We start from the raw sequence: 10524 nt of genomic DNA, 5'->3' as shown, positions 1-10524 counted from the left end.
GAGAGCAGTATCATCTGCATACAATACAACATGTCCATTTGATATATAGTCAGGTAAGTCATTAAGGTACATGATGAACAAAAGTGGCCCGAGAACCGAGCCCTGGGGTACTCCCACAGTAACTTCCAGGAAGTCACTCTGGACTCCATTTATGACAATGTTGTCTGCCTCTATTACCTGACAGTATGTTCTTGCAACCTTCTAACCTCCTGACTGTATCGTTGTTTAAATGTTAACCCTTATATCATATACTTTACAAATCTAATGAAAATATTTACGTATAAATAGATTTGTTTTGGTACATACATAGGTATTAGATCAAAATTTTGTAGAAAAAAGTACTTAAAATGTAAAAATATAGATGTCGTCTTTGCATTATTTCTTAATTTTAATTTTTATATTTCCTCTTAAGCTCCTGAGTAAATGGTATTTCTGGTTTAGCCATGTAAACGCAAGCTTTATTTCTTTGTTCAAGTTCTTTTAATACATTACCATCAACAGATAGCCCGGGTGGTGGCAAAAGTTTTAAATCCTTGGTTTTTATATTAGAGATTGATTTTCCTGTTTTAGTGCACGTAACGTGTAAAAGTCTATTTTTCTGTTTTATTAATTTTACTTCTCTTATCCAATCAAAAGGAAGCTTTGAGAGTTTCTGCCATAATGATTTGTTGAAGTAATCAAACAGCATACTATCGGCTTTGTTCCACTGTTTAATCTTCTCTTCAGTCTCTGTTGAGACGTACTTTGTAGATGATGTCTTCATTGCATTTAGCTTAAAATACGTTACGTCATTAAGATCCCAGCATAGAGTATGTCTTAGCAGCACCATGGACTCTTCAAAATGGTCCGACACCAAAACAACGGAAAAAATACCATCTATGTACTCAATAGCTTCCTGGATTGACTTTTCTGACACAAGCTGATCAGGACTGTATCCCAAGTCGAAAAATATTGGGTTCCGAAAAAATGGCCTCTTTCCGTATGGACCAACGTAATACGAGGGTCTAGAAAGAAAAACGTCCATGGCGTTTGGCTGGAAAATATTGTATTTTTTCTTTAAATGAAAGTACTCAAAAGCAGATCTGAACATTGCAGCAGGGCTTCGTACCACCGTAATGTAAACTGAGTCGTCAGGCATGAGATCCCTCATGTTGGCATAGTGAAAGCGGGTGTGATGACATAGTATATTGTAGACAGTCTTGCTCCTTTTTTGTTGTTCCTGTAGAACAGATGACCTTTTAAAGTGGTCAGGCCAATAAAACCTATGGCCAGCAGCTGGTAAGGCAAACGTCAGGTTTTTCTCCAGTCCATACCGCAGGAGTATATTTTGAACTGTAGAACCAGCCGTTTTATGAGTCTTCAGGAAAACAATATTCATCTTTGCTGAACATCTCATAGCACTTGACCTATCTATCTTTAAGTTGTTTCTGAAAAGTAAGTAAAATACATTATTATTATAGAAACCATTACATAGTCATGTTACTTATCCGTTTGTATTTTAATATTTATTTAACTTTTGGTTTTCAGTCAAATGACCTGAAAGGAATAGGGGTGGGGACCTGTTTGGAAAATTCAAATATTAACCCTACCTAGACCGGGCTTTTTTTGACATGGGGGGGACCGGGGGGGGGGCTCTTTTGACCCCCCTAAGAACTCGCGAACGGTATGTCGTATGACCACCAAATTTTTAGAGAATGGTGTACTAGTAAAAATTTATCATATCTACAATTTTTATGTCGTTATGACGTAAAATGACGTCATTATGACGTCATTAATGTGATTTTATTGGCCAAAACCGTCTAAATAGGTTTTTCCCTGAAAACTAAATGGTATTCAACATAACTGTACCAAAAGTGTTTATGACAGAATATTATGGTGTACTAAGTCTTATGTTGCCCATAGCAATACCGGTGACGTCATAAAATGACGTCATGCATATTTAAGATATCCGCCATCTTGGATAATCAATCTTGAATTTTCAAAATGTTTTTTTTTCATGATAAAGCCTAAAATACATTGCAAACATACTAAATACCTTCATTTAAACCTTTTTTTTTGGAAAATGAAATGGAAGTATTGATGAAATTTAAATGAAAATAACCTGTATGTACCTGTTCTAATGATATGGTCCGCCATCTTGGATTTTGGCCAATGACGTCATCAAATTAGCATAAATTATGCATATTTAATGATAAAATTTACATAAAATTATATGGGATGTTATTAATATTAGAAACCATGAGTAACTTGACATAAAACCCATAAAATTCTATTGTTGAAACAAAAAGTACTAAATTTAGCAAAAAATGCCTGTCAGAAACCCGTTGCCATGGCAACACAAAAAATTATTATCTTATTCCAATGATAGAAAATTGTTACCAATAATATTCTAGGAAAAGTCACCAAGTTTGGCCATTCTACGGGTAGCCGTTCAGACGCTAGGTGACATCAAAGTTGCCGCGTGCACTTTTAGCCCCCCCCCCGGTCTAGGTAGGGTTAAATATCCAATCATAAATAATATTGCAGTGTTTATAGAGATGACTTTACGACTAGATATAAACTCTACTAGTGCGCGTATTGGATTTGACAAAAGATTAATAGAGTTAAACAATTTATACTTGGTATAAAATATGGCCTCTTCAGTCTTTTTGAAACTTAAAAAGGGGGGGTTGCTAGGTCAATAAAGCCAAGCCGATGTTGGTATGCAAATGTAGATAGAAGATATCTGGTTTAAGGACTTGCCTCATAGATTGAATACCCCCAATGAATACTTCTTCTTTCATGTAGCGATGTAACAGCAAGAGTAAGGTGATGACGAAAACAGCTGTGCAGAGGATTGCTGCCCTTCTTCGTGCCATCATCGCTAGTCTGGCAGCTCCTTTACTTTCACGGCTTAATATTCATTAACTGCAAATAGATATAACGGTTGACAATACCTACATATCATAACATAAGTAGAAAATAAGGACTCAGTCCAACCCACCTTCCTAGTCTTTTACCAACTACCAGGTCATCAACCACTAAATCTAGATATCCTTCCAGAAACGGAAACAAGTATTCTGTGAAAATTCCAAAAAGCGTAACAATGCAAGAAGTTCGTTCCACAGGTCCTGTAACAGACCAATCCAACTGTGGGACTGTAGTCAACCTGACGCACGGGCAGCTCCTCATCGTTATGCTATAACCCGGGGGTGCCCGCGACAACGTAAATGTCAGATAACGTCTTAATGACTTGCGTTAGAACCAAGGCTGCGAAAAACAGTAATTTTAGTTATCAACTCAACAATAGACTTGTATGGGTTTCCTGTTTAGTTAAACACGCTTTTTACTATCAACAATGTAATTTTATGTAATTTTTATAATTAAAAACACATAATTTATGTTGATTTGATGACAGAGTTTGTCAAAAATAGGTAAACACAGGTCCTTTTTAAAACTTTTATCACCACAATTACTACATCAAAGATGGCAGATAGCTCACGCTAACCCTAGCTAGACTGGACTTTTGGGGGATCTTTGGGACTGCGGGGTTTGTGCTCCTTCGACCCCCTTTAGAACTCAAAAAAGGGATATCGTCTTACCGGTGCCTTGACCGGGAGTGGCCATGGGGGCACCTAGTGGCTGAGCACACTGCCTTTCTCCATCCCTCTCTGTCATGAGCCAGCGCTTGGGCGCTGGCAAGGGGCAAGCCGGTCCACTCATTGAGATTGTCGTCCCATTTCTTCCTTTGTCTCCCTCTTTTTCCCCTGGTACTGTTCCTTGTAGTATAACTTTGGAGAGCCCTTTACTTCTGGTCACATGGCCGTACCATTTTAACTTGCTTCTCTTAATGATACTAATGAGATCTTCAAGGTGACTTTTTCCGGTAGGTTGGTTAATGACTAATCTCCAAGCAGATCTTTTGGTGGGGGTTAGGCAGTATCAAATTGGCCAGTCTGTAACCATTTCCCCACCCAAGGTCTACCTGCAGTCGAAACGTCATAGGCTATTAACACCTAGTTGCCTGATCAAAATATTCTTGCCAAGTAGTTTATTGCCCTGAACACCAGGCAAGGCTCTTGCCCATAGTGGGCCAGCTGGTTGAGCATTTCAGGAAGTCTCTCCATGGGTCCCCTCACCAAATGGTATTTTGGACAGTTCAACTAAAGTAAAAGAAGTTCTAACATATGTTTTGTGTATTTACGTGACCAAAGGACTTTAGAATCTGTTCGGTACCAAACAGCCAGGCTTATCAGTGGTCACTTTGGGATCCCATACCCTTCCTACAACAGTCTCTACACAGAACTGTCTCTACCATCCAGTTTGGACGCAAGTTTCACACTGCAGTAACCATGTACAAACTGTTAAACGGTCGCTGTCCTCCACACCTGCAAAGTCTGCTACCTCGAGCGCGAGCGTCCGCCACAGAATCCCGGTATCCCTTACAGAATAGTGAACACGTATCCATTCCTGTTTGTAGAACCACCAGAATCCAGAGAACGTTTGTGAACAGAGCAATTACCATCTGGAATGCTCTCCCTAGCGACACCCCAACAGCCCGCTCCATCAGCTCCTTTAAAAACAAACTATGAACAATACTTGATAAATACTTGACGACAACTACTTAGTAAAACTGTACGAGTTCAAAAGAATTGTATTGACAATGTAAATATAGTGCACAGCGTAATTGTAGTAAAGGCATGACGTCTAGGACAGATTTCATAACCCTACCGTTAGACTGCCTCATTCATCCTAATAAATCAAATCAAATCAAATCTGCGGATTTAAAATACAAGGAACCAAGTTATTGACATTTTTATGTTTCAGCCAGCATATTTTAGTACCAGCATACAGTATTATCTGAACAGGGTTAGGTGAGAACTCCCACTGAAATGTGTGCGGGTGACTGCATTTGTCCCAGATTCAAGCCATAAACAGCTTGTAAAAATCTTAGCACAACACATTTTTGATAGCTGTTAATAGGGGCACAAGGAGGGGCAGCAACACCATTTTGCGAGTGCAGGCAGATCTTGAGTGGGGAAATGGTTACAGACTGGCCAATTTGATACTGTCCTACGCCCAACAAAAGAACTGCTTGGAGATTAGTTAATGACGTTCCTGACTTCCATGTTGGTAACGTGGTCATTGTAAGTTACATTTAACCCTCAACAGTACACCTTCCCGGACTGATTAATCTGTACACCTGGGGTCCGCGCGGACCCCAGAGTAGTTTTTTGCTAATTTTTAGAAATTATCAACATGCTACCAGCTCAATTGTTTTGCAAACTGATGTGGGAACCTCTGTGTCCACATTACAAACAAATATCATACATTTTGAACTTTTTCTATTTTTTGGTGAAGAAAAGAAGACAAGAAGAAATACCCGATTTTTGAACCCATTTCAGACTGAAGGGGCTTTTGAGGCCCAACTTTGATCTCAGATAGCGGCTAAACGGCTTGCGCTAGAAGTATCAAATTTGGAGACCTTTCCTAAAATGTCTCTGGAAAAAAGTTCATATTAGTTTGATACTAGTAAGTTGATGTTTTTTGTGTTGCCATGGCAACGGGTTTCTATTTTTCAAAATAGAAGTAATTTTGGTTTAAACATAAAAATTTTCTGAGTTTTATATTAAATTACACTTTTTTTCCAACATTAATAACATCTTACATAATTAAATATAAGTTAAATCATTTAATATGCATAGAATATGCTAATTTGATGACGTCATTGGTCAAAATCCAATATGGCGGACTATATTATTAGCTCTGACGTCATATGACGTCATAATTACACCAAAGTTATTAAAATTTAATTCTATTACTACACCATTCTCTGAAAACTTGGTAGACATAAGATGAGTGCATAAAAACATATAAAAACGGAAATAAGGTAATGTATAAGAACGCCAATGTATCCATTATGATCGAAAGCCGGCTGGGGTCCGCGCGGACCCCAAAAGAAAATCAGATATAATTTTTTTACAAATGGTAGAAACGGATTTTTCTGCACTGTATTGAGAGACAACTTTGTGGGTGACAATTACCTAAAATTTCAGAAAAAAATCTTTGGAAACAAAAAAGATACTACAGAATATATAGTGCTGGGGTCCGCGCGGACCCCAGGTGTACTGTTTAGGGTTAAAAGTATTCAGTAACATCTTATCTCCATTGCCAGTATCCTCCTTTGCAGTTCGGCTGTCAGAGTCCAAGCTTCACATGCGTAAAGGAATAATTTTATATCGTATGACCGCCAAATACTAGTATCGAATGACCGCCAATTTTTTTTAGTATGGTACTCGTTGTAATCAATCATTTAAACAATTTTTTATATCATTTGGACGTAATATGACGTCATCACGACGTCTTTTATGTGACTCATTGCCTAAAACCGTCTATCTGTTTAAACCTAATGGTATACAACACAAGTTTTACAAGTATTTATGATAGACTATTAAGATGTACTTAATCGTATGTTGCCCATAGCAGCACCCCGTTAAAACTGCCCGCTATCTTTGATCGTCAATATGGAATTTTCGAAAATACTTTTTTAACATAAAGCCTTGAACTACAATGGAAATGGACTACAGAGATTAAAATTAACCTTTTCTGTAAAAAATCGTAGTCGGGATAAAAAAAAAAACTGGAATGTACCTGATCTGATAATATGGTACGCCATTTTAGACTTTGACCAATGACGTCATCAGATTAGCATAAATTATGCATTATTGTTTTTGATGAAAATTACGTGAAAATATATAAGATGTTATTGATATTAGAAAGCATGTGCAAATTAACATAAGAGCCTGAAAATTCCAAAATTACTGATTTTTGCAAAAATGCCTGTGAGAAACTTGTCGCTATGGCAACACAATTTAATTTTTTATCAAATTTATCTCACTAATAGGAAATTGTTTGCAACAATATCTTATGAAAAGTCACTGACTTTGGTGGCTCTAGCACAAGCCGTTTGGACGTTATTCGACATCCAAGTTGGCGTGGGCACCCCCCCTCCTCTGAAACTCTAGATAAATATAAATTGCGCCATGTTTTTTAATTACCGGAGTTGCTTTTGGCCAAACAAGTTTAAGTGGACTCTAATATTCCTTTTTTTAAAGTGATGTTGTTCGTTACTAAGGTTTAACCCTATCTAGACGGGGTGGGAGCTAAAAGTGCCACATAGCGTCTGAAAGGCTAGCGCTGGGATGGCCAAACTTTGTGACTTTTCCTAAAATATTGTTGGCAACAATTCTGTATCATTGGAATAAGATAATGATTTTTGTTGCAACGGGTTTCTAACATTTTTTTGGCTAAATTTAGTTATATTCTTTTCAACAATAGAATTTTATGGGTTTTATGTAATGTTGCACATGGTTTCTAATAGTAATAACATCCCATAAAATTTAATGTAAATATTATGAATAAAAATGCATAATTTTGCAAATTTGGTGACGTCATCGGCCAAAATCCAACCTGGGGGACCATATCATTAGAACAGGTATATACAGGTTATTTCCCTTAAAATTTCACCAATACTTCCATTTCGTTTTACAAACAAGGTTCAAATGAACGTCTTTATTCTGTTTACAATGTATTTAAGGCTTTATCCTTTAAAAAATCTTTTTTTATATCCAAGATTGATGACCAAAGGTGGCGTATTGCTTAAATATGCATGACGTCATTTTATGACGTAGCCGGTGATACTATGAGCAACATAAAACTTAGTGCACTCTAATATTCTGTCATAAAGACTGTTGGTTTATCTAGACGGTTTGGGCCAATACAATCACATTAATGACGTCATAATGACGTCACATTACCTTATACCGTCATACAAATTCTACATTTTCAGTGTACCGCAGACCACAGAAAGTGCGTAGCACCTAGATATTCCCTAATATTAATTAATTCTGATCTTATGTGTAGCAGGGTAACGTAATTTTCAGACTCTTTGTTTTATTGATAATGTGTATCAATAAACACCCAGTGAATTTATTTCCCGGGCTAGTCTTTGATAGCTAGTTAGACGCGTTAACACTAGTTGTATTTGCCAAATCAATGGAAAAATAGTTTTAAAATGGCAAACTGATGATATATTTAAACTACAGTAACACATTATCTAACAAAAAAATACATGCAGACTCTACATGATGTAAAATGACGAATAAACTGGTAGACGTACCACCTACTAAGTGCCTAGTACCGGCTAAAATATAGTCTTTCTTTCAAGGTAGCAATCTGCCACCGCGCCGCGTGCCTGTGAATCTGGTGTGTCACGCCTTAGTGCGTTTATACCAGCTATACTGAAACAGACACAAACGGTCTTATTTATATCCTATTCCAAACGTGCGGTTGAAGTTTTGTTAAATAAAAATACGAAGCAAATTTCCAATTTGAAATAAGGCTGCGAAATTAACGTTGAAAAGCCTATCTTACCTTTTTCCAACTAACTAACTTTTTACGTGGTTTATGTTAGGTCGCACCCGAAGCCGGTCATAATCGGTTACTAGATGACAGCATAGGTTGAGCCGCGCTGCTGCGCCCTTATTGGGCTGGCGGATGGGGTAACACATACCTTTTAGAAACTGATGGGCAGTGGCTGTGAATAGCTGGACTCGTCCATGGCCAATCAGTTTTTTTAACCGTCACTTTTACTGTGAGCAAGACAGAACACTACCCCGAGTTTATTAACATTAGCGGGGTCAAAATGACCAACCGATTTCCGGTCCAGATTTTCTGCTGCTATATGCTCTTTGTGGCACTATTTGCGGTGGCATCCTTATCAGGTGTCCAAACGACTTAATTTGTTGTTTATGAATAAACTCTCGGACTGACCTAACCCCTGCCATCTGTCCAATCGTGGTGCTTCTGATTTTGTCACGTCTGGTCCTGCTGACAAGTCGTCTCAGGCACCTCATTTCACTGGTGATGATTTTTCTTTCTAAGGGTTTACTCAAGTCCACGTCTGGCACTGATACGTCAGGGTTGGCAGGAAGATGAAGTTGGAGAGTTTGGCTTTGGTTTGCTGGGGTGCTTCAGGAGCGTCACACGTTTATAACTGACACTGTTTGCTTTTTGGACTCTGGTCTCTATTTCTCTATCCAGCTCTGTGAAGATAGTACCAAGGATTTGAATTCTTTAACCTGTTTTAACTCTACCTAGACGGTGCCCGCGCCAACTTTGATGTCACGAAGCGTCTGAACGGCTACCGCTAGAACGGCCAAACTTGGTAACTTTTCCTAGAATATTGTTGGCAACAATTATCTATTTTGGGAAAAGATAAAAATGTTTGTGTTTCCATGGGAACGGGTTTCTGACAGGCATTTTTGCTAAATTTAGTAATTTTTGTTTCAACAATAGAATTTTATGGGTTTTATGCCAAGTTACTCGTGGTTTCTAATATTAATAACATCCCATATAATTTTATGTCAATTTTATCAATAAATATGCATACATTATCTAATTTGATGGCGTCATTGGTCAAAATCCAAGATGGCGGACCATATCATTAGAACAGGTGTATACAGGTGATTTTCCTTAAAATTTTATCAATAATTCCATTTCTTTTTCCAAAAAAGGTTTAAATGAAGATCTTTAGTATGTTTACAATGTATTTTAGGCTTTATCATGAAAAAAATGTTGTAAATTCAAGATTGATTCTCCAAGATGGCCGATATCTTAAATATGCATTTATGACGTCACTGGTGTTGCTCTGGGCAACATTAGACTTAGTACACCCTAATATTCTCTCATAAACAATGTTGGTAAAGTTATGTTGTAAATTATTTAGTTTTCAGGGAATAACCTATCTAGACGGTTTTGACCATCAAAATCACATTAATGACGTCATAATGACGTCATATTACGTCATAACGATGATGCTGATTTTTATGTCGTAGTCCTCACAAGCAATGTTCAAGTCTGTGGTGTTTTCTTGCAGTCTGTCTGTCTTTTTACTAATAAGGCTTTGATTATCTGCAAATAGGAGTTCGTTGAGGGCTGCTGGTTTTGGGTTTGCCTGCTTTGTTATCTTGTCCATGCGTATGATGAACAAGAGCGGCGACAGTGCGCAGCCCTGCCTAACCCCGACCGTACCTCAAACTAGGACTGCACCCATGCAGTTTTGTAGAAGGCCCTGATGTTATCAAGTAGTTGGTCACTGACATTATACTGTTCTAGCACTGTTTATAATTTCTACCTGTTAACGCGATCGAAGGCCTTCTCCTAGTCAACAAACACCAGATTCAGCTCCTTAATGTACTCTATGGCTTTCTCACTGATTTGCCTTAGGACAACGATGGCGTCTGTGCCCCCTTTTCCCTTCCTGAAGCCCATCTGTGCTTCACTCAAGACTGGTTCCACTTTCTATCTTGTTCTTTGTTCCAGGATCTTTGAAAACATTTTTCCGAGATGCCCGAAAACCGTTTCTGACAAAGATGATACCAACAAAACTATCTGTCGGTTTTTGAGAAATATTTGGTGAGTATAATCCATAACCTACTCTGATTAAAGATAAGGGTTAAAAGTAGAGTATGAAAACAATATATA

At 37.8% G+C, this 10524-nt stretch overlaps 2 protein-coding genes across 15 annotated transcripts in view; one reads left to right on the top strand and one right to left on the bottom strand.

Moving 5' to 3' along the window:
* Nucleotides 1-371: 371 nt before the first annotated feature.
* Nucleotides 372-8556, bottom strand: LOC109474376 (galactosylceramide sulfotransferase-like). Of its 2 annotated transcripts, none has more exons than XM_019774668.1 (3): nt 8413-8556; nt 2743-2907; nt 372-1427 (listed from the first exon to the last, which is right to left on the bottom strand). In XM_019774668.1, the coding sequence occupies exons 2-3, from the start codon at nt 2859-2861 to the stop codon at nt 389-391; spliced, it is 1158 nt and encodes a 385-aa protein (XP_019630227.1). In that variant the 5' UTR covers nt 2862-2907; nt 8413-8556; the 3' UTR covers nt 372-388. The 2 variants fall into 2 exon arrangements, with proteins under 2 accessions (XP_019630227.1, XP_019630228.1); XM_019774669.1 differs by lacking the exon at nt 8413-8556 and adding an exon at nt 3582-3927.
* Nucleotides 8557-8978: 422 nt separating this feature from the next.
* The window catches only part of LOC109474378 (beta-1,4 N-acetylgalactosaminyltransferase 1-like), a 24461-nt gene continuing 22915 nt past the window's right edge, over nt 8979-10524 (top strand). For 6 of the 13 annotated variants that reach the window (XR_002140481.1, XR_002140480.1, XR_002140478.1 and 3 more), the window contains exon 1: nt 9875-10455. The gene's annotated coding sequence lies outside the window, so the exon portion shown is untranslated. Of the gene's footprint in view, nt 9206-9874; nt 10456-10524 lie in introns of those variants that run through there. The other 7 variants (XM_019774676.1, XM_019774678.1, XM_019774675.1 and 4 more) reach the window with 5 other exon arrangements.

This window comes from Branchiostoma belcheri, unplaced genomic scaffold, assembly GCF_001625305.1.
Source record: "Branchiostoma belcheri isolate BF01 breed outbred unplaced genomic scaffold, Haploidv18h27 scaffold305, whole genome shotgun sequence".
Classification (NCBI taxonomy): Eukaryota; Metazoa; Chordata; class Leptocardii; order Amphioxiformes; family Branchiostomatidae; genus Branchiostoma; species Branchiostoma belcheri.
This window is presented reverse-complemented; position numbering and strand designations above follow the sequence as displayed.

Bases quoted from the DNA above. Each gene is read 5' to 3' on its own strand.
- LOC109474376 (XM_019774668.1), bottom strand. From the start codon at position 2,861: ATGATGGCACGAAGAAGGGCAGCAATCCTCTGCACAGCTGTTTTCGTC. The intron at 1,428-2,742 runs GCAAGTCCTTAA...CTTACTTTTCAG, and splicing joins GGGGGTATTCAATCTATGAG to AAACAACTTAAAGATAGATA.